The 25128-nt window shown below is 39.8% G+C and overlaps 1 protein-coding gene across 19 annotated transcripts in view; it reads right to left on the reverse strand.

The window, feature by feature from the left end:
* Positions 1-25128, reverse strand: part of cacna1c (calcium channel, voltage-dependent, L type, alpha 1C subunit) — a 171060-nt gene that overhangs the window by 116524 nt on the left and 29408 nt on the right. For all 19 annotated transcript variants that reach the window (XM_016677613.1, XM_016677602.1, XM_016677612.1 and 16 more), the window contains exons 2-3: positions 7301-7730; positions 994-1099 (exon numbers count right to left, since the gene is read on the reverse strand). In XM_016677613.1, coding sequence (XP_016533099.1) covers positions 994-1099; positions 7301-7730 — 536 coding nt within the window. The remainder of the gene's footprint in view (positions 1-993; positions 1100-7300; positions 7731-25128) is intronic.

Raw genomic sequence — 25128 nt, forward strand, 5'->3', positions numbered from 1 at the left:
AACACATCATTTAACAAATTACTGACTAGTCAGTGGTGGCTATTCGCAGACTGGATGGGAAATGAGCACCATAAATACAGCCTACGTACCTGTCTATTACACTAACACGTTGCATCAAACTGCTCAACCAGCAGCTGTCTGTCAGGTTCATAATCACAGCTTTTATAAAGCAACTGCTTGTTTGGCAGCTAGTGTCGGAACAGGGGAATTCATTTATTTGTACGGATGTCCTGAAAATATGATGCAAGAATTATAGTCTGTCTACAAGTATAAATGCTGCAGAGATGTACATGCTAGTAGTAATTTGAAGTGACAAACATGCCAGTTTTAACATGCTGGGCAAGTAGTCTACCCAGTAGTTTAGGTTTCTATCCATCCATCTATCTGTCTGTCTGTCTGTCTGTAATGATGAATCTTGCGATTTAGTGAGGACTTCCTTCTAAATGAGTAATACAGCACAGGTACTTGTTCAGCCCTTTTCATAAATTGTATCTAATTAGACAATTAAAGCAAGTGAAATCAGCATTACACAAGAGCTCACAGCTGATCTTTCATCCAAGCAAAAAGCAATTCACGTTCAGTGTAACTGAAGCGCTCCAATTACCTCCACACCCTAATATGAGCAATCAAGACTAAACAATTCTGTAATTCTGAACTAGTGTCATTCAGGTGGGATTCCCTTTCTTGCTCTCTTCAAAATGCAATGGTTCCTCTACATCTTCTAACAACGTCTTTTGTGCATAACTGTATTATAAAGACAGGTAACATAAATGCCATAAGGAGACTGGCTTGTCACGAACAAGTCATAGAGAGCAAATCCCCCAGACAAACAAAGAAGATGCATCATCATTCTCCGTCAAGTCAAAGTCAAATGTGTTGCGACAATGTAAACCCAGCAGACAGAACAAAGAAAAACAAATAGTGGGAGCAACTGTGAAACCAAACGTCTGCTTGCAGCAGCTCAGAAAACCGACACAGTGATATGCTGCTTACCAGGTTGGAGTTGGTGGCATTCGAGTCATCCTCGGGGAAGGGGATGTAGACGGCTAAGGCCACACAATTAGCAAAGATGGTCATCAGGATGATGATCTCAAATGGTCTGAGTGGAGAGTTAAGGAAAAGTAAAGTGCAAGAGAAAATGTTTACAAAGCATTCAAAACAGATCCACCCATCCATTTATCTAGCTTATTCTGAAAGTCCCAGTATAAGTCGAGGGACAGGAGGGAAAATGATTTGCTTGTTGGTTCTTACCCAACAGGCTTCATCATCGGTTATAAGAACCACCTTGACTGACTCCATTTGCTCAATGTGGAGGAGGCACTGCTCTTTTCAGAGTTTCCCACCTTCATCTATAATTCTAAATTCATCCACCCGACAGAAGAAACCAATTTGTCAGCGACGGGGTCAGACCTTATACAGCACAACTTGTTTCACGACAAACCGGAGCTGTGCCAGGATTGTACGTCCCACCCCACCATTCTTCATCAGCAAGACACAAAGACACTTGAAGTCCCCTGCTGAAAGTAAACAGACGGGGCAGTCTACGCTTTTCCTCGGTTGAGGACCGTGCCCTAAACACCGAGAGGAGCTGACGGTCGTTCTCACCATTTCCCATTCGGCACACCCTTTTTCTGTGAGGCCGAGAAGCATGAAGTATGTTCCCTTTGATAGATGGAACACAGTGTTCAGTCCCTTTTCTTTATAGATTGTGACCGCCAAACCGATCTGCTACTCTGCAGGTGCAGCCCCAGGCCTAAGTGCAACATTAAAAGAGGTCTATCAACCATGACAGCTCCACAATGTCCAAAGTCGAGATGTGGAAAACCCAACTTTTCACTTTAACTTATTAAAGTTGATTCCTTTTTTTTTTTGAGATATTCTTTACCCTAGAATCTTCTTTAACAATTCTGGTTTTAGATCTTTTTTCACAGAAATGGCTCTTGCTAATCACCAAAGAACAACTTCACATTTACACAAGAAAAGGTATTCATACACAGCCAAGAAAGCAACGTTCCTCTGCTTAGGTAGATCAAAGCTCTTCAGCTTGTCTTTTAGTGAACAATACGACACTTAGAGTAACTTTGGAATCTCTTGAAGTGTGTGGGCGGGGGAAACTCGGAGACAACGCATGTCCTAATATGGGTGCGACAAGGAGCAGGCCTGTCGCGTGGAAGACAGGAAGACAGGATGCGGACAGAGAGAGAGAGAGAGAGAGAGAGAGAGAGAGAGGCCACGATGAAATGAGAGGAGAAACGTAGGGTTTTTATTTGGAGCGATCCTTGAGAGGGGAGTGACCTCATTATTTCAGGCCTCTGAGAGAAAGGGAGAGTGGGGAGTGAAGAGATGGAGACAGAGAAAGGGAGAGAATGTGAACAAGAGATGGAGGAGGTCTGGTTTTCATCAACACAACTACAAACTGCCACCAGCGTCAACTCCTGTGTTCTGTTTTTGCCCCGTCTTTATCTCCCTTTCTACTCTATCCTCCTCTCTGTTCTACCTAGACAACAGTTTTTATTATCTCTCACCTAGAATTAGCCCAGACTCAGGATGGCCTATAAAGTGAGCAGCAAATTGCAGTCAAGCTTTGAGGTCAGATGATGAGGTTTAAACCAAAAAAGAAAAAAGAAAATCCTGAGGAAATTTTCAATTATGATTAGCATAAGGTTAGACTTTAAAACTCCGATCACATTGTGTACATTTATTAAGGTATTTTTGCATTAGGAACCTCTTTTATTAACATCCTAAATGCTAAATCCAGAAAATAATAACTACATGATTTAGAGTTTCCCTTCCTTTTATGTATTCCTATGATGGCAAGGTGGATTATTGCAACTACACAAGGCAAAAGTACACCCATAGATTAAGCAGGCTGTACTTTTGTTTTTGCCTCACTCCAAAGCCACTTCCCTTGTTCCAGGTGGGGATCCCAAAAGTGTCTATGAATAAATAGTACTTGCAGAATAAACTTATTTCAGAAGACAGATCTAAAACCTTCAACACCTAACTCTACATTTCTCAACAGCCTAGCAATCATGCGTAATGACTCCCTAAGCCATTACGCATTCTAATGAGAGTTTTGGACATCTAAGCTAAGGTAGACTCAGAATGTGATATATTAAAAAAAACTCATTTAAAAAAACCTGTCCTCCCTCCAAGTCATTGATTTTGCATTGACTTTTCAAGTTTTTGTTTGAGTTTCATTAGTTTTGTAGTGAACTTTTTTTTTTTATTGTGCTTTATGCTCTTATCGCAGGGTTTTTAAACATTATTTTTTGTAAGTTTGTAATAACTGTCTTTTCAGAAGATTAGTGTACTTTAAAAAAAATCTAATTATTTATGTATTTAGTCATTGGAGGAACTGTGTGGTCTTTCAAAGAGATTAACTATAGTGTTTGACTTCTTACAGTTTTAGGGTCAACTCTGCAGTCACAAAAGAAGAAGGGAAAAAAAGTTTTTCTAAATGCTTATATTTGGATTAAGACTTGACCTTTGATCACTTTCAACCACGCGATCATTCAGCCTGGGATCAAGACGCATTCGAGGTCAATCTCTTGCTCTTTTACCGAGGGCTGGTCAAACTAGCTTCAAAAATGTTGAGATCCTCTGAAACACAAGTCTGTGACTCACTCTGGGTCTCTGACCCGTAATTAAAAAAAACCCAAAAAACCCTGGAGGTCTGCTTCCATCAACATGATAATAAATCTTCTGGCTGCTGTAGTGTTGAGAGCAAAACATTAGAGTCCTAACCAAGGAATCAAATCAAGTAGCAAGACTGAAATCAGCAGTGTGTCTTCAACAGCGTGGAAAAAAAAAAAAAAAGACATGAGGCTGAGTGTCATACTGTTTCTTCTGCGTCTTACTGCAGCAAATCTGAAATGAAAATTCAGGTGTTTTCCACCGTTAAACCCATACAACATGATATTTCCTCTCTAATACTTCTTCAGAACTTAACATAAACATTATGCTAAGCATCTCAAGCAGCCAGCTGTATATACTCAAGACATACTTTCCCAGTGGGATTGCATCCAGACACAAACACCAAGAAGCTGTTTCACAGATACGGCAAGTGGCTCCCATAAACACCTCAGTAGCACCGATGATCTCTCATCTCACCAGAATCCAATAAGTAAGCTCAGATATACCAATGTAATCAACATTTTATGATATTTTACTGCACATATTTACATACGCAATGCGCATAAATGACTTATACATATTTGTACGTAATTGTTTTTTCAAATTGACTTACACATAAATGCAATATACCACCAAAAGTACTTGCTCGTCTATCTTCACACGTGAAGTTGAGTGACATTCGGTATGGTGTTGGCTCACTTCATGCAGGGGCTTTCTGTGAAATTTAAGAGTGCGTTTATGGGAATGTTTCATGATTCTTCCATTAGCACACATGTGAGATCAGACGCAGACAATTTTTTTTCTCTTGTTCTTTTGTTTTCTAGCAGGGTGAGGTCAGTACTCCCTTGCATGCCAGTGAGGTTCTGCTTCCACACAAAAGCAGCTCATCCATGTCTTCACAGATCTCGTTTTGAATGAGGAAATTCCTCCTCCCAACCCCCAAACAAAGCTCAGAGCAGGACACTGTTCAGAATGTATTGGTTCCTTTCCCTGGAACTAAGGGGCCCAAGCACAACTCCTAAAAAACAGGCCCACACCTTAATCCTCTCCGGACCAAACTTTACATTTGACACAGTGCGGTTGGATAATTGCCGTTCTCCAAGCAACTGCCAAACCCAGACGTATTCAGTGGATTTCCAGACAGTCATGACTCATCACTCCAGAGAGCCCATCTCCACTGCTTTAGACTCCAGAGGGGGGCATGCTTTACACCACTGGATCCAACACTTATGTTGACTTGGTGATGTAAGACTTGGATGCAGCGGCTCGGTCATGAAAATCCATTTCATGAAACTTTCCATGCCCCGTTTGCGCTAATCTGAAGGCCACACAAAGTTTAGAGGTCTGCAACTATTGACTCTGCAGAAAGTTGGTTACCTCTGTTTTTTACGGTTTGTTGGGGATTTTGTACATTTTGAAGTTGGATTCAAATAATTAGCCGAGTTATTTTTATGTGTTTCCGATTGTTTGCAGCTATCGCTCTTTAACTATATCTTGATTACAGGATGAAAGATTCACATAAACATGACAAATGTGTCTGTATATATTTGTTTCCGTTTCAGATTTAAAAGCAAAGGCTAAATTCTTCTGTTTATATTGGAAACAAATGAGACGTCAGAGGAAATTTTTAGGTGATCTTAAAATTGAAAATTGTAAATGGTAGCATTAACCAGCTCCATCATGTCATACTGGTGTGTTATGATCGGCTTTGACTGGCTGCACACAGCTTTTGCTGTACTGTATGACGACTTTTCAGCGGATAATGAGGACAAAACACGACTGCTAATTTGTTGGTTAGTACAGGTGAATTTCAACGCAGCACGTTTGTGTCGCTCTTTTTTCCTTTCACGTCTTTCGGTCTTCATCACTTCTCCTGTCGTCTTCTTTCATCTCTGCCTTTGGATCTGTGCGAATAAGTGATTCCGGGAGTTGTAAATGATCCAGAGACTGATATTTCATCGGGTTTGACTGCTCAAGTGACCCTCGGGGTTTATTGCTTCTCTATTCCATAAAATCTTTATTTATTGACTTATTTTTAGATCCACTGTTGCAAAAGGTGACCGGTGAGGGGAAAAAAAAAAAAAATCCATATTTTCAGTTTTATAGTGCTGAAGTACATTAGCATACTTAAAAATATATCATTGATCCCATGGGAGGATACTTTATTTTTATAAATATACGTCTAATTTGCGAAGGTGTAGTGAGACAGGATTCAGAACATCAAACATTATGCAGGACTAAATTGGACAGAGCAACGTTTTTATTGCGCTTTGATATATTTTCTGTTTTGCGAGAATGTCACAAATAATTACGCAATCAGTTATTATAAACAAACTTATTGCCACAGATAATTCCCCCCCTGTTGTGCAAGAGAGAGAGAGAGAGAGAGAGCCATAAGAAGAAAAAATCATAAATTAAGTGCTGGAAATCTATCTCATAATGTACTCCTATTTTTCTAGTTTGTTACATTCACTGTAATGTATTATTTACTTAATGCAGCACTCAGCAAAGACAATTAAAATGTATCTTTCCGAATGCCAATTTACCAGTTTCCCCCTTCGCTTCCCTTGGTTATAACACTGCTTCCCTGCCTCCCTTCACTGATTGTTTGCCCTCCACCTGCCATATAATTTTTCTTGTTTACCCTCCATCCCACTCTCTCCCCCAAGCCTCCTCGGCTTCTCCACTCCATTATCTCTCCTGTCAACATCCACGTCCTGCCCACATCCCTGCCCTTCTCATTTCCCCGACGCCTCCTTTTCCTCTCCTCCTGTCCCTCCGAGGTCGATTTGTAGCTGCGCTTTTCCAGAGGCGACGCTGATGGTGACCCCGCGCCCAGTATTGATTACTTCGATCGTGACACTGATCGTTTCCACCTCCCTTGGCCCTCTCCTACTATTCATCACCCCGAGGCTGGATCAGGTGATTTAGAGCTTCAAAAATAATAATAATTAAAAAAAATAGAAAAGGGATGTGAGTGGACAGAGAAAGATGGATGATAAGATGAGATAAAAAGAGTGATTAAGTGATTAAAAAAGAAAAGTTCAGAAGATAATAAGATCGTCACTCTTATTATGAAATAAATGAGATGGGGAGGATTGTTTGGAGTCCCCTAAAGAAGAGATTAACATTATCATCTGTTCCTTGTTCTAAGCTGCTTTAAAACAAGAAATAACGCAACAGGCATGTAGGTCAACCAATCCACCTCGAAAAACACTTTTCAAATTTTCAGCAGCATGAAACTGGCCCAGTCTGTGAGTGTTGTCCATCTATTCATGTTGGTTCAAAAGTGTGCAAACATAATGTATCTGTCTGGGGGAAAAAAAAAACTGTGGGGAAAAGTAAATCAAGCACCTCTTTCCTCTACAAGTTGTAGTTGTAAGTATATTTAGGTGACTTAAGAAAAAATGGTTAGTTCCTATTCCTGATTTCTGTGGGACTTGATGCTGCCTGAATAAAAATTACACATAGTCTCACACAAGCATAGACCTTAAACTGCTTCAACTGTTGCCATGAACATCCACTAACTTAAATGCATGTTGTGCCAGATCAACACAGTCCAGTGATTTGGACTGAAAGCCTCTCTGAAAGCTTGCGTAAAAACAAGCTGCGTTCAAAGCAGAGATTAAAAATAATCTGTTACTGATGTTTGGTTAAAGGATACTTCCACTCCACGATGCTGATGCACGCCCGGCGGATGGGGTTCTTGAGTGTGAGACAAAGCAGGGCCCGCGGCGGCCTCGTGGCTGTCGTCGTGGTTTGTTTCTTGGGTTTAGAAGCGTAGTGTTGTCTCTTCCTTTGCGTGGAGCTGGCTGTGGAAATGGGGCCGCCCCCGCCCGACCCGAGCCCCGCCCCTCCGCCTGACGCAGCGTTGCCCATCATCTTCGCCTGCCGCGCGGCGTCAATGGCCGCCTGCCAGCTCAGGGCTGCTCCCGGGGTGGGAATGTGCTCCGGTGCAAGGCCAACCGCACCCACCCCACGGTTGACCCCTCCTCCCCCGCCGCTGTGGTCGCCATGGCTACCGCCGCCTCTGTGCTCGTTCGTCAAGCCAACCGGAGGAGGCCGAGGGAGGGGAGGGGGAGAGTAGTCGGAGCCTACAGCAGGAGGAAAAAATAGAGACAAACATCAAGTTAGCAAATCATGCACCTTAATTATCAGTAAATCAGTAGATCACTTCCCTCAGTAGCCTGCTGGCACCGGCATTGATTAAAGAGATTACGCATGGCTTCTTAAAGTTGACATAGTGTCCTAATTTTCTGGTTTGGTAGCTTAATTCGAATGCTGCAAGTGTCTCAGCTGTTACTGGATCCTGCATATTTTAATGTCCTTGAAGAACAGGCCAGATGCACATGTCCTCCCATGAGTACTGCAGGTACAACAGAGCTAATTATGCTGTGTTTAGCTCTTAGCCATTCATCTGGGCTCCGAGTTTTCATCAGGCTGAACTTTAAAGACAGAAACATAAAACAAAGCACGACATGGGGCAGCTTTACCGTCCCTGTGGTTTGGAGCAATCGTTTTAGACACACAAGAAGAACATTTCCTCACTTTCTCTGCTTTGAAATGGGAGAATTTATTTTGATCTCATCTCAATACTCTCCCAAATTCGACTTCATAATGCGAAAGGTTTACTGTGACTCGGAAGTCAGAAGGTCACAGCTCTCTTCACTTAGCTTCACAGAAAAAAACAAACAAAAAAAAACAATCACGTCCTCCTTATTTTCATTTATACAGAAATCTCACTAGAAACAGAAAAAGTGAAATGCATATGATGTAAATGCAAAAACAGTCTATTAACCACTTGGTTTCTGCTTTACTCCAGCATTTATTTATATCACACAGCACGTCAACAATCTCTTGTCAATTCAGTTTTGTTTCCCTTATTGATGCTCTTAGATGGATAGTGCTTTTAATAGGCAAGCTTCTAAAAACACACCGTTGTCCTTCTGGTACAGCGAACCTGCATCCAGAGAAAGAAGCTGATATTCTCCCTCTAAGGCTTGATTGAATAAGGCATACTATCATCCTGTCTGATACGCGGAGCCTGTTGGTAAACAGAGATTTACCATTTAGCTTCTATTTGTTTGTAGTTCCCATCACTTTGTTCCTGTCCTTCAAAGATAGGTTACGCCAGAGAACAAGATAATACTGGCTCAAAAAATCTTTAAAATGATATTTTTTGTACCTGTGTCAGCCTTAAATTACAAATAAGTACATCTTACACGTGCTTAAAATTTTTATCCACCTGCTGAAATACCATGTTTTTGTGATGAATTTGACATGGGGATACATACATAACGACATCCCTTCGACGTTGGTAGGAGCATTCTACGTCTTTACTTAGGAATATCTACTCTCTCTACCTTGTAAAGTCTCTCCATATCCACCAGATTAACTGGAAAACTCTTGTCTTACAGCCTTCTTTGAGTGACTAAACTTATTTTCTGTCAGATTTAGTTCTGAGCTTTCCAAATCTTGTCTTTTTATTCAAGTAAAGCCGTCCTATTGTTGACGTCGATGGATATCAACAATAGAACAATCGGCAAAGTTGAAAAAATAAATTCTGCCCCATCAGTTTTTGAGACGGAGTTTTTCTATTTATACATCTACAGTTGCATTTCTTATGTTTTCCTTTAAAAAATAATCCCATTAACCACGACTCCATGTATTTACAAAGTTAAAGACGAGCTGGGAGGAATACAAAGAGAACACGACTTCAGATATCAACGCATGTGGGGGGATAAACAATGAAAGGCATGAGCAGTGAGCAACAGTAATCTTTGTCAGATTAAACATTTTTGCGAATAGAAATAGGAGGAATAAGACTAAGAAGTGAGCCAGAGCGGATTACCATACAGTATGCTTAGCCAGATTAAAGACAGCTATATCCCCCTTTTTTTTTTTCAATCAACATCCAAGGCTGGATTCTAAAATGGTTCATACGCTTCAGTTCGTGCCATAATCAAGTCATTTTCAGGGCTATATATTTGCATATTTTAGCTGCAGATACTACTAACATAAAAGCTTACCCTGCATTTGCTTTTTGAAAATTTCTCTGAATGCCAAAGGACAGTTTTCTACAAAGTTCCGCTTTTTTTTGTGTGTCTTTTATAATTGTTGTTCATATTTGTCTCAGTTTGTTACCTGAACCACATGCAGGCTTATTGATTGATTGCTGATTGATTGACTTAATTAGCTTACTGATTTCATAATTGTACTTGCATACAATTAGTGGACATTAAAATCCATTTTCTCTCAGTTCACTGATGAATCTTGTGGGCAGTCGCGTAGTTCAAAGTCTGTCATTGTAGCATCCCACTTTGTTCCTTGAGAACTGGAGTTCTGCATGTTTTAGACATTCTCCTGGTTCCAAACACTTGATTAAAATGAGATAATCCTGGAGTTTGTATCAGCTGTGTTGGAGCAGTGGGTCGTCACTGGTCTAAGAGAACTTTGACTTCAGCTAGTGATAATATGAACTAAAGTAATAACAAAATGATAATACCAAAAAATACCTAACAGCTAGTTGGTTCTCACAAGAACTCGTAAGAAGGAGAAAATGGTATAGACTGTCAATTTTGTGTTTTTTAACTTTTTAATTTAAGATAATTGTATAAAATTAGACTTAAAATGTTTGTTTCGGTCACATCTGCCTTATCTTGACCATTTAATTCATCAATATCCTGTTTTTGTTTTGTTTTTTATTTCTGACTTAAAATCTTGGTGATAAAACCAGTTTACTCAGGGTTTCTTCTTTTGTCTCCGAAGCAGAAATAAACAGCAAGTGTGATGCAATAGGTGTTATGAGGAATGTTAAATAAATACATCTTACGGCTTTGATTGCAGTGTTAAAGCTGCAGTGCCCTGAAGGTGTATTTAAATTAAATGGACTGAGAAAGCAACACAAGAAAGCATGGGAAACACAGAGAAGTGTGTTTTCAATAAAGTAGTGAAACCAAATTAACTTGAGCGATATTTCGCTTTCTTTTTTTCTTTTTTCTTTTAAAGACCGCAAGGGCTATTGCTTCAAATGTCAACTAATAAATTCACAAATGTCTAATCTCAGGTTATTCCTTGTGTTCCTCTTTCTCTTCACCTTTTGACTGCTTTCTCTTAACGTCTCCTTCCTGGCGGCTGTTGAACACCAACGTCTCTCTCGGCTCGCTATCGCTGACAAACACAGCTTTACACAAACACGCACTGTCACATAATCACTTCCAGTATATTGACTTCTGCCTGATCAGTTTATCTCTCACTGCTCACCTCTCTCCCAGGAAGCTCGCCTCAGAGAGAGACGATGTGCTTGTGAGGTATTTGTGTGTGAGCTGCCAGAGTCGGAGCACAGTGTGATGCTGTTCCCCCTTTCTCGGTGGGTCTCCATTTAGTCGCGTGTGTGTTTTCGCCCGCTTAGATTAAGTTCTCCTGCAATTATGTTGTGTTGCAAAACATAGCTGTTCAAGGCTTATTAATCTGTCTTTATTAGAAAGACAATCAAGAGCAACGGAGGTTCAAAGGATAAAAGGAAAAAGAATGCCATGGAGTGGGATCAATTCTTGAGGAACAGACAGAATCAAATAGGAGCAACAAATCCCGAATAAAGACGTTAAAAAAAAACTACTGGGAGAAATAAAGCCATGGATACCTGAGAAAATATGTCTTAATATCCAAACATGAAGGAAGCAGGATATTATGTGCTTGTAAAATGAAGCAAATTGGTATAATAAATATTAATTTGAACTATTTTACTGCATACAAATGTAGGGAGAACCACTGAGAAATTATCCAATAAAAATTGGAAGATTTTCAGCCATGAAGCTCAAAAATTTACCCTTTTTCCAAGCAGTGAATGCACCAAGCACAAACTGGACTGATGAGTTTCTACTGGTTTCCTGACGGTTTATTATCAGTGTTGATATCCAACCCTTTTGAGGTTCAAATGCCTCCCTTCCATCACCTTTATCTTTAGCGCTTTCCAGGGGTTCTCTGTGAGATTGAAGTTCAAATTTTAATGTAATCCAGTCAAGGAAAAAAAAAAAACATGCTCAAACAACGTGTGTACACAAATAGCTCCAAGGATTAAGTATAGACTAAGATGAAACTATACACATTACCAACATGTGTTGTGATTTGATGGCCATCATGTGTGTCTGAGAAAACCAGAGTTATATTAAAACCAGTGAATAAATCTGAGACTAGGCCAAACCAGAAGAAACATTTCTATTGAAGAAACAAAAAACAAGGCCTGTAGCCGAAAAGAACAAAACCGAGAATGACAAAGACTTGAATTAGTATTGTACCTTCTCTTCTTGCAACAAACAAAACAAAAACCCAGAGCAATGATAATAACAGTTTTATAGCCACTGTGGTCTGAAGGTTCTGAGGTTTTCTTGTACCAAAGTCGACTAGTAAGTGCTAAATAACAGTACAACAGCTTCCCTGGAAATATTTAGCCTTTGTGTTCATTTGGTAAACTTTCACGGGACTGTAAGCCATTTTTTAACGACTACTAACTCAACCATGGGTAAACGTTGTAGACCCATTGGCAAAAGCTAAACAGCCTCCCGAACTCCCCACCCAGCATCTGCATCGCGTTACCTTATTTGACTTCCAACATTTAGCCTAGCAGGAGAAAGGTGTCCGATGAATATTGTTGGTATTTTTCATACTATGGCTGAGTTAAACGTGTGGAGGCTACTTCCTCGATTCCAATTCTTCAATCAAAGTGTTTCGTCAGACTTTGCTGCCTTTTTATCAGCGCACCGACTGTGAAGACTGTCAGCATTCACTGTAGCTGAACCAGAAGTGAACCTAACTGAGCCGAACTTCAGCGAGAGCTGATCTGCGTTCTGTAATGAGCTGCGATACAAGCTAAAGTCAGTGGAGCTGTTATCTGCTTAATGATAAAGACCACAGACAGATGCTATCGCCGCGGCTCTAAGCGCTCTGCCTCAGAACGTCATTTTCACCATCAGTATGCCGCCGATTGTTCAGCCTAATATTTGTCACCAGTAACAATGCAGTTCCTCTGCAAACTGCGGCATTAATGGAACAAAGAGCTTTAAAAGCCTTACGTGGCCCTGTCTCTTCAATTGGCTCAACCGGATAGCATTACAAAGAGGAGGACCAGTCACTCTAAAGAAGTCTCCTGCATCATCTCCTCTGTGTGCCCTTCATTGCTCACATTCGTCTGTCTGCTCCGTTCAAACGCCATCCCTCCATCTGCCTTTCTGCCCCTGCGTTCACTCCGACGTGGCTGTCTGGGTGGACAGTGAAGACGTAATCATCATTCAATTAACTGACAATGACACCTAATCACATGCTAATTAATATGAGAGGCACACCTGCAAATGCGTGTTGGTGTATTTTACAGCTGCTCCGATAATGAGAAGAAAGGGTTCCAGGAAACATTGGGGGGTGGGGGGGCTTCACCGGTGGTCTTCTTTTCCAGTGCGGTGCAGTCGTTTGCCAGCCCAGCTAAATTACCGTTTCCTTTAAAAGATGACCTCCTTTTTGCACTGTACCGCTTTTTCTATAGCTTCCGCTACGTTCACTTGAAAATAATTCGTCCTCCCTGCTTCCTGTACATCTCTTCATATGGTGCCGTCCTACTCATTCATCCTGCTTACCGTTCCCTCTTCCTAACCTGGCTTCTCCCCTTCGTCACCCTCTATTTTTCCCCCCAATCCATTGACCCTCTAGCAGCAAACCAGTTCATTTTCAGTCCTCTGACCCTTTTCCATCAATCTACCCCTCGTTTCGGCCTTTTTTTTTTTATTTGTTTTTTTTGTTTTGTTTTTTTCAAATTCCTGGAAATTATTCTCTCCATACTTTCTTATCAGCCGTTTGCAGAGTTGAAAACACAAAGCTTAGTCCTTCAGCATTCTGAATCACAAGACTGAGTCCTTACTCAGTCACCCTCAAAGAAAAATAGAAATGATGGGTTTATATAGGTAGGTTTTTGACATAATGTTTAAGATAGTTGAACTCGGGCTTACACTCACTGGTACAGTGCACATACCTATAGTTAACTTATACTTCTTATACAGTTGTGTGCTTAAATAATACTTTATCAATCAAATCAAAGTATGTTTATGTTGCCCTATGAAGACATTCACAATCTTGATGTGACACACAATGAAAACGAGTCTGACACCCGTGCCCTGGTAGAAAATCTGAAAATCCTAAATTTAACACCACTCAGTATTATTTGAGCATGTACTCTCTCCACATACTGATGTAAATGTTTCTAAAAAAAACAAAAAAAACAAGGAAACATGCACATGACATATGCACTCACACTCCACATTCAACATGACATTATTCATAGTATGGGAACATTTTTAGTTTATTGCTGCAGTCCTCGAATGGACAATAATACCCTCTTTTATATTAAACCAACCCTATTCAATTATTGGCACGCTTGTTAAAGATCCTTATGTGTTTCATGTTTAGCATAGTGGAGTAAAAATATGCTGTTTCAATTTTACACAACTGCCAGAACAAGGTTACTTCTGCAACCATGATTCAAATTAGGTAAATTCAACATCTTCAAGCATTGACCTTGTATTTTTCTGGAGGCAACAGAGGTCAATTTCTTTCTTTTTCCTTTTAAAAATGGACAATAACATCGCAGGACATGCTTTCCAATAAAGTTATTAATATATGCAAATGTTCATTAAAAACCCCTCTCAGTCATATTTGCTTTTCATGGCAGCGCCCACAGAAACCGTGACTTGCCATTTACCCTTGTTCAAGTGAAAAACGTTATACGTGTCAAAGAAATTCCCCAGAAAGCCAAGTTCAAGCTAAAGATGAGACTCGGTAGGCTGTTTAATATTTAAGTAGCGAAAGTCAAAAAAGTCTCTCAGTGGGAAACCTCAGATGTCTGAGCAAGACCCAGAAAAGCCTTTATATTTTATGACTTAGTAAAGTGAGAAGACTTCTTTTTATTAATGAGATATTTAAGGCAAAGCAACAATATTTATTTATATATCTTTAAAATATATTTCATGCTTAAAATTATAGCATTGTTAGGCATGACTTTGAGCAACACTTTTTTTCCCCAAGTAGGATGGTAGAGTTATCAGTCAACAGAAGCTAAACTGAATCAAAATGACCAGTTCAACTTATTCAAAAAAGAAAATAAAGCACATATGAGCAACAGCTCGTAAATTTGACTCCTTCCATTGGTCCTGCATGCTATTTCCAGAAACACACCTCTAACTGTCAGAAACAACCAATCAGCATCAGGAGGAATGTCTTAGCAGTGTCAATCACAATGGCGTACTCGCCGCTCACACCCTTCCTCTGCACAGCATGCACCCTCGTTCAAGCTGAAGATTGCTGGTGTGCTGCAGCTGTGCTAATGGTAGAGAAACAACCTGGAGTTACAGAAAAACTAACAATTTATCGAATTCCCGCTTGTTCAAAATTTCAGTTCAGTTCACAGTTTTCTCAGAACTCCCTACTGCAGCTTTATTGGCCATGAGTGCTCCTAAAATCCTGTGGTAGGGTGGTCAGTGCCTGATGATTTCGCAACAAAACTCAACTGAAGAAGAAACCAAATCACAATCAGAAGACCGATCACCGTGTTTTATGATTTGATTGAATATTTTTTCCCCCCCAAACCTTTGTTTTGTTTTTCCTTCACGCACCTGTTGGAGACAGGAACTCAACTGATTTGTCGAGATTGCTTCTTGTACTGTTGTCAATTCAGTTGCAAACTGCAATCGAGAACCCCATTAGGAGGCCCAGGAGAGAGACAGCCGGTCAGTCTGAGGATAACCTTTCTGGCCAAAAAATAGCTCAGTGGTGGAGATATTTTTCCGTCACCATGGCGCAAGATGGGTGTGGAAACTCCACTTTGCTGATGGAGTTCCCAGAGAGAGAGAGAGGCGACTTAACAGGTTGGTTTCAGCCCAAAATAAATAAGGAGTCACGCTACCAGTTCACTGTGGTGACCAAACTGATAGATTCATTTTTCTTTTTTTTTTCTCTTCCAACCTTTTTTATCAACCTAAGTCAGGTAAAAGGAGGCTAAATTTTGCGTGAAACGTTAGTGATTACTTTTTAAAGAGAGACAGATTAGAGTTTCGATCATGTTAGACTTGTGATCAGCTGATGATTCTTTGAATATTCGTTTGGGTTTCTATAAGCAGTAGATACATTAGCTGCTTTATTTTGGTTACGCTTTTCTAACTGTCGCCCTTAAAGCACTAGCATGTAAGTCAGCGGTGTCCTCATGGCAGTTAAGGGGTTAAGCTAAAATTGTTCATACTATGTGTAATATTTTCTATAGTCAATTTCCAATTAAATGCTAATATCCTTATTCTGGAGAAAAAAACTAGTAAGATATGGATCTGATTGCTTTCTGTAAAGTTTGACAGACATGAGGTTAATTAACATAATTTGAGACAGATAAAAGTTTCTATGCTTAAATAAAATGAGCATCTTCCTGTGAGTCCCCTGCAGATTAAAACATTCCTACTTCTGCTGTTCTAAATTTCATTCCTGGGTTGCATGGGAAAAATGTATCGGTCTCGCATGCGACGTTTAAAACAAATACAACAAGCAAAACTCCGAACCTCACAATCAGTTGCAGCGTGACGGATGTACAAATGTGATCATGTCAGAGATGACGTCCGCTCTTCTTTGACAACCTTATTGTAATAACCGACAACAAGAAATTGGTAAATTGGGTTAATCTTCCTTGATTTACGACAATATAAGTGCAACGCCGATAAGATCCCCGCAAGAGATGAAAGATGTAAAAAAAACAAAAAAAAAAACAGACTGAACAGAAAACGAGGAAGTGGTAGTTAGCACGGGGAAGAGGAAACAAGAGGAAAGGACCAGGATACATCTCGACTTCACATATACACATAGTCATGCACGCAGAGCAGGCAGCAGATATTAATAACCGCTTATTAATATTCATCTGCAGTGGAGGGGATGTGAGGCTAGAGTAACCCAGATAGAGATGTCTGCCTGCCGGAGTCTCTCTATACGTTGCTACTTTTCACATCTAATGTTCATGGCTCTCTTGTTAATGTATACATTAATCATTCAGCAGACACTCTTATCCAGTTTGCTTTGACTGATAAAATTCAAATGGCACCTTCTCTGCTTTCCGCCTTGAGCAGAATTTGACACTCCAAATTGATGTGTGGGCTCTGATTTTTTTTTTCTTCTGATGTAAATATATTTAGATGGGCTGACATGCTGTGATGACTTCAAAGCTCCATTTGATTTGCTTTAATTTGGCTGCAACTTATCCTTTTCTCTCTCTTCTGCTGGGCATCCATGTCCGACTGTTCCTTACGGTGCCGATCGGATGTTTTACATGGCTGCGACTGAATTGTCGTGAGGTTTTATTGATACCTTTGAACTGCTTGCTCCTCTTTTGGGGAAGGTGTAGTTATAAACAACAGATGAGACAAAGATTGAACTCTCTGGACAGAGTCACCAGATGTGTTTGCAGGAGTTTCTCTGCCTGCTTCATTCGATCCACAATCAAGAGGAACACAAGTGTCTTGTCCACATTCAGCACGCGGCGTATTTCATCTAATGATGTTCATTATGTGTGAAGCACTTTGTGTCTGTGTTTATTTTTAAGTGTGCAGCATAAACCTCTTTACAGTAATCAATGTTAAAGCCACCAAGCAAATGAAAGAATATAGGGGGGGAATAACACAAAGTTGACTTTCTCGTATTTTAATCATTCTGGTAGTCTGGCTCTGAAAATGATCCACAGATTTCAGCGACTGATGGATGCATACATCGGTTCCTAACACTGGCCGTTTGGCAGCCAACCAAATTATCCTTTGCCCGCTCAGTTGCTCAGTTCATTCATCTTGTAAACACACACACACACACACGCACGCATGCACGCACACGCGCACATGGATTCACTACAATGGCAATGGCTGCTCAGGAAAGGCCTTCGACTTCTTGCAGCCACCTACATTCTTCGGTTGAAATACTCTGACAACAGGACGCTCTTTTAGTAGAATTGTGCACATTGCATTTTAAACGTTCATTAAGCATCCTCGAGTCTACTTGTAGAAGAAACTGAGTTTCAATGAAATGAAAAATGCATGGCTAGTTTTTAATTTGTCTCTTTTCTTTTTATGAGCATATTATTTGGTCCAGTTTCTGTTTTTCACACTGCTGCGTGACGTGACCGTTTGGATTTTAATTCGTCCTCCTCTGCAGCATATTAAACAACTTGTACTGTGAACATAGTTTTACCAGTCATTAACAATTCTCAGTTACTCACTCATACATTGATTTAGTTCTCTGTTGCTTTTCCATTAAGCTGCTAATCAATTCATGCCTCATCCTCATATCACTGATGTTTATCCTAGTCCTTGTCTGTTCCGGGTTTTACTGATGTTCTCTAAGCACCTCATAACAGTTATAAAGATGTGCTCTGTCATCTGTGTTCAAATTACATTTTACTTTTATTTTCTTTTTAAATCTCTTTCTGTGCCCATGTGAAAGTTTCTTACAGACTAAACGTGTTTAAAATGTGTTCTTTAGGGCAGAATAAATAGGTAAATCTGGATCTTTTGGAGCATGTACCTCCGCATCAAAATAGTATAAATAAAGGATGAAAAACAGCAAAAGACAAGTCATTAAGACAATGCGTCCTACATGAACGTTATAGCACGCACAATGAGTTTTGATATGAAGATCAAAACTCATCTGCTTAGTTACATAACATCTTCTCTTGTCTTTCCTCTTTTGCAAGATGAATGTTCCGGTGTTTCATATTATATTTGTAACAAAGAGAAACATTGTTCCCACACACTCTGATTACTTTAAAATAAATCAAACACAAATTTCAATGTACTTTTGAGTTAAACTACTACTTCTCTTTCAATATTGAAAATTCATTTGAATTTACTCAAACTAATGGTTGGATTTTTCAGTCCGAAGTTATACAGATGTAACCAAAGGTGAATTGAAATTGAAACCTTTTTCCACATTTTTCTTTGTACTTCACAGTGGAAGATTTGAAGGAACAATGCGTTTTCTTATAGCTATAGCACTTCCATTAGAAAACTAAAAGTCTAGTATAGAACAGATCGTTTGAAGGTACCATGTTCTATAAATAACCATCTAAAATACATCCGTAGCAGTTCATGGACATGACATGCTTTCATACAACACAGTGAACATTCCCGCCATTTCCGAGACTTACGTACCACATGTACGATCTATCCCTGACACCCCTATTTCCAAACCTGTCAAATGGCCAACTTGCAATTTTCTTTGTGTCAAACAAAGCAAGAAAAATGCACTGTCTTTTATATCAGCACAAACATCCAACCTCCACTTTCAGCGATTCCCCCGCCCCCTCCTTTTCTGGCGTCACGTCTTTGCCAAGCCTGCCAGCAGGACTCACTGCTCTCACTCTTTCAAGAGGCATGCAGCTGCAAAGAAAAGTGTGCTTCAACCAGATGCTTCAGATTTAACACGATTTTTTCAGAGAAGCCAAAACGACGGAAATTTGAAAAAAATACAAATAAAAATTGATGTGTTCATTTTGGAGACGAGAAAAATCACTGTAGTCAGCGATTGACTATCAGTCTCCCTTTTCCTTGAGTAAGCAAGCTCAGGGAAACTTGAATACTTGATGACTTATGTATGCAGGAAGGAGTGTCTTTAGCTGTTTCAACGTTAAACAGAGAACTGTCGGGAATGTAGGCAACGTGAACACAAACATCATCCATACAAACAAGTCTCGCATATGCCTTTTGAATTAGTTCTCAGTTTTTGGCTTTTCAAGTGTAAACAATACAAAAGAAACAATAATTTCAAGTTAATGCTATCGATGTCAAATCTTTTCAGCAGTCAATCTGGTTCCGTGCTTGTGAAACACATCCCCTCATGCACCAATAAGCTACTCCACTTCATTTTTGTCTGTGGTCATTTTTGAGAATTTTGTAACAAGACATATCGAATAAGATAAAAAGACAATCGACTGTACATCCCTTTAACAGACAAAGTAAAATATAAACTACCTTAAAAGCTGCAACGTTTTATTTTCCAGCTACAAAACAGTTCAAGAGTCGTTTTAAACAAATACCTGGAACTTTATTTGACAGAGCCAGCTTTCATATTATTGGAACAGTTCACATCTTTGAAGGCCTTGTCAATCCGGGCAATAACGCCATTTAACAAGATCTGATCATCTGATCAGGCCAGACCTGGTGATTTCATTCAGTTTGACGCCATTTAGACGGTCACGGGATAAAGACCGTGAACTCGAGCAGCCCTTTGAAGAAAATCTCCAGAAAATAAATATTACCAAAAAGTCCTTGTGCTACAGTCTGGTGGATGATTCACGCTCCAGTTTGAATAGCAATAATTTGACATGCTTTTGCTTGTGCATGAATTGACAAAAAAATAAAAATAAAAAATGTCCACAGTGCTGCTGGAGCATATGATCGCCCTGTTAGCTCCTGACTGTTTTTTTTGACAAAATCCAGAAATATTCTGCAAATCAAAGGGGTTGATAATTGGCTATTACAAAGAAAATGCCATAAAAACCTTCTTTATTACTTATCAGCTGCAAATACGAATGGCCGTGACCTTACCGTAAAAATGCCATTAATTAAGCCATCTTTCTCGTGCTACAAGGCCGTCAAGGTGAAGATATTTTACTGTGGAGTCAATAAGTGCCCTCGCAAGCTTTACACGTTACAATGGTGCTTCTGTGGATCCAAAGGGGGAAGCTGTAATCTGAGGTCGAGCAACACACCGGGGTGAGTCATCGAGCAAAGCATAGTCGTAGTAAAGTCTTTGCGGATGAGTGTAGTCTTGCTCAGAACCTTAAAAACAAGAAAAAGGGGAAAAAAATAAAATCTGTGTGCATGCCTGTAATTAACCGACGTGCCTACATAGCTATAAAGCTCTAATGAATGTGTGTTCATAGTTTAGCTTGGAGAGTCTGGCTTGGCATGGTCTCGGAGGGAGTGTTAAGTTTATGACTCAGGCTCTGCCCATCCTGCACAGGAGAAGTGAGGCCCTGGGAATAGATGTAGCAGCACACCATGTTCCTAATCAAAGCGGTTATAGCTAAAATGAAATAGATCAAATGGCTTCGAGTTACTGAATGTGACAATATATTTCTTTTCATTAGGGTATTTGGAGTTACGGAAAAGGCCGTTAACTTCAGCGGCAATGGCTGGTGTAAGGTTTTACACAATCTATACGGGATCTCGGGTAAAAAGATCACAGCGTTGCGGTAATTGTAGGAACATTTAAGCAAATCATGACCTAATTGGTTTCATTTAAATTTGAGAAGCAGCAAATTGCGTTTCTTGAAAGCTTAGCTTTTGTTACTGTAATAATAATGTTATCGATCTCATTTATTTTGTAGTTTATTGACGAGCAAGTATATATAATAACCTTCTCGCCGCTTATTGCTCTGAGTACGAGACATTTTTGTTCTGCTCAATTCAGCGCGACACTGGGATTACGACAAGCTGGTGTTATTGGGTTCAGTAATTAGTCTGCCTGCTCAGGTAAACCCAGCAGTTGTCAGGTTAACAACTCATAGCTTGCTAGCTGTAGTTTTAAATAGAAAATACAACTCAGACACCTCTGAGTGTTTGATATCAAATACATAATAACTTTAAATGCCCCCTTTGAATACCTAGAACTGCCTATATGCCAAATATACATTTATGTGCAATGATATACAGAGTTCAAAACATTTTGGCACTACTGCAAAAGCTAACATCCACAATTCTCTTTGTCTCTGGTTTTGGGTTACAGCCAATCAGTGCCAAGAACAATAATTGCTGCTCCTGGATTAGCTGGCTTTGCAAACACCAGCCAATATTCCTGTCAGGCATCGATGCGCCGAGGTATTTCAGCTTCCCGAACTACATTCTCTTTCCAATATGCTTTCCAAAAATTTTAGCAAATAAGCAAATTTCCTGCAAATAATTCTTCTGTATGATCAAGTCTGCTGTGGCACCAACCAGCCAAATGCCAATATTTTCTCCCCATGTTGCAGGGATTTACTTTGCTGTTTACCTGCTTTTCTTCTTCATCTCATGATATTAAAGACTCAGACAAAGTTGGAGCAAAAATAAAAAAAAGCCTGTATGCAATAATGTATGTATGTAATCACAAGCCTGAAAATGAGAAGGCTGCCAGTGGCTATATTGACATTTGTATGGGATGCCAGAGTTGCCATAATTGTGTGGCCATTTATTTTCCCACACGCACATATGGAGGACACAAATTTGCTGTTTAAATGTAATAAATATTTTTTGTCAGATAGTATTTACGTGTAGTGTTTACTAGATTCTCATAATCCTCACATCTAACTTGACAGAGAAATTGTACTTAATTCCATCTGCTTGCACAGACTGGTCACAGAGAAATAAATTTGAGTTAAAAAAAAAAAAAACATGTTGCCTGAAAACTAGAAAGGCAACATCAAACATTTCAGCATTTGAACTTACACAAATAAAAATCAATCAAAGCGAATAATAATAAAAAAAGATTAACGTTAGCTTAACTATGTTTTCTGTGCTTGCTAATCACAGCCTGTAGAAAGACGATTCTGAACTAAGCACAAAGTTAGTGCATGAAGCTAGCAGACAGCAGTAGATCTGATTTTACTCTTAAACAATTTGTATTAATTATGGAGACATAAAAGTCCTGAAGTCCATCCAGTGTGGAATTTAAATAATTTAAGCAATATTTTCAAGACTTTTTGTTACACTGTAATTCATTGATATTTGGTCCAATCCAGTTTTGGGACAGCCAACTCTAATAATAACATTATACAAAATCAGCATACTTCTCAAAATGAACATTGCCACACCTACTGTCTGATTAGTTTTTTGTTTTGAGATAGCTTTGCCAACTTGGACTGATCAACTGATTGCTAAAAAAAAAAAATGTGTTAGTATGAGGCAGCTGCTTATGGTCTGTTTGAGACATCCAAGACGAGCCATTAGCTGTTTATCCTGCAAATTCTCCAAACAGTACAGTGGAGGCAGGGAAAGAGGAATTGTTTAAATCATTAAAAATCAGTCTATTCGTTTTTACCTGCCAAGACAGTCTGACAAAAGCCAGTGAAAGAAGGTGGTCTGATGAAATGAGAGCAATAGGGAACTCCAGATCCAACGTCCGGGAAAAACTACGCACACCCTGAACACACCTTCTGTTCGACATGGTGGAGAAACCATCATGCTGTGGGGTTTCTTTGATTTGGCAGCAACATGAGAGCTGCTCAGAGCTGATGATGAAATGGACGAAGCTAAACACAAAGGTGATCTTGGTTGATGCTGGAGCCTGGGAAATACTTGAGCATGGGGTTGCAGTTCACCACTGGCTCATACAAAGATGGCCAACTAAATCCAAATAAATGTCTGTAGCAGGACTTGAAATTTGATGTTCACAGATAATCCTTAAGTCTTATTTTGAAAAAAAAAAAAAATGTGCAAAACTTTAAGTGTTTTGCTGCAGAGCTGATCTAAAAGACGTGCAAGAGTGAATCACTCCACATTTTTTAGATTTTTACTTGGTGGGGGGGGGGGCATTTCTTTTCTTTCCACTTTGCGATTTTGCTATTTTGTAGTTGACGGCGCAAAAATTCCTAATTTAATACATGGTACCTTTTAGTGCTAATACGACAAAATACAGCACATTTTAGGGGGTGTCAATACTTTTGAAAGGCACTTTAAAAAAATGTATTTGATTTCACATCAAAAGAAGAATTTAATAAACAAATCGAAGCTGATTGCAAATTGTATGAGACAAATACCAAGCAGCCAGTGAGTTTTAGTTTTTATTATTATTATTATTATTATTTTATTTAGTACAGGTTTATAATTTTGGATCATAGTAGAAGCTGGGCATACAGCACAGCCTCTCCGTGCTCTATAATACCCTGAGTCTACTGGGATATGTGGGGCCCGAGCTGCAGTAGAAGAAATCAAACGGCCCTTTGATGAGAGTTTGGCTACCAAGTGAAAAATGGCACAGAGTGTGTATGAGACAGTTTATGGATATAAATACACCACAAAGCTGAAGTGAAACACAAAAGACTTCACTTCTGTTTGTGACGGGACAAAAAAAGCATGTGTGCCACCCACTTCTCGCTCTGTCAATAGTAAAAAAAAAAAACTGACATAAAATTCATAGATTAAACAGGGATTAGGAACGGGGGAGAGAAGTAGAGGAAGGAGAGCAGAGGAAGACATATGTTGAGTGGGTGGACAAGCAGGGAAGGCTGGGGAGGGGGGCAAAAAAAAATCACAAAACACAAGTGAGTCTCTTCACCATCTGCAGGAGTCATTACCTTTGCCAGTCGTTCTCTTTAGCCACAAATTAGATTTTTTTTCCTCACCCCCTTTTACCCTTCTATTCTCCCTATTCTTTCCTTTTGTAATTCTTTTGTAAAAAAAAAAAAAAACTTTAGTGCACTAATCCATATGTGTTTGCTTTTGTGTGCGTGTGTGTGTGTTTCTCCTTTGTGTGCAGGGACCTCTCACGGCTACCGTGAGCTAATGAGCTCCATTTAAATTCAGCCCCTCTGATCCTTCCCTCTCGCCCAGTTTCTCTGCCCCAAGGGCCGTTCCCTGCTCTGCCCTGGAAACTCCACTTCGGTAGCGGCCATTTTGGCTCATTAGAAACAAGCTGCTGAACCAACATGCACGTCTCTCTGAATCAGTATCAGGCTAATGGATCACTGCTGTACTGGTGTGCATACGAAACGCGCGTTTGGATATGTGATCAGGCGTGTGACTAAATATTTGCGCGCGGTGGATATGTGTGTGTCTGAGGATACACGACTTTGTGTGTTTTAGTGTGTACTTGTTGTGAGTGTGTGCTTTTCTGTGAGGCATCACTAGCTTATGGATGAGTCATCCTGAAGCGCTCCAGTAACATCATCTCTCTCCTTTCACTGCACTTCCAACTTTCCCGATTTCTTGTTCTCTTTCACTCTTTCCCTTCTTTTTTTATGTCACTTTTTTTCTCGGTCTTCACACAGTTATAGCTGTGATGCCAGACTGACCACTCCCTCTGTGTGTGCAGCTTGTTTGGTAGAGATCAAACAGCACGTGTGTGTGTGTGTGTGTGTGTGTGTGTGTGTATTCAAAATTCACATGGTAACAACCTTCTCTCAAGGATATGTTTTCATATTTTCACCTCATGCGACACGTAAACAAACACAGCTTTTATGAATATGGGCTGAAGGAAAAGAGCTGTGCTTATTTTTGTCCTCGTTGAGGTATCTGAGGAAAGTTATGCAAGCATGGCAAAGGCATTGCCTCAAAATACCCAATGCAATCACAATTGTTCTACATCTAATAGAAAAAATACAAGTGTGAAGTGGATGACAAAGGATGCACAGTTATCAAAAATCTTTCAGGAGTAAAGTTTTGAAAAGTGTGGTGTGTGTTTGGATTCCTGTCCCTGCTGAATCACACTCGGCAAAACTACCAAGCTACCAATCAC

This window comes from Poecilia formosa, unplaced genomic scaffold, assembly GCF_000485575.1.
Source record: "Poecilia formosa unplaced genomic scaffold, Poecilia_formosa-5.1.2 Scaffold159, whole genome shotgun sequence".
Classification (NCBI taxonomy): domain Eukaryota; kingdom Metazoa; phylum Chordata; class Actinopteri; order Cyprinodontiformes; family Poeciliidae; genus Poecilia; species Poecilia formosa.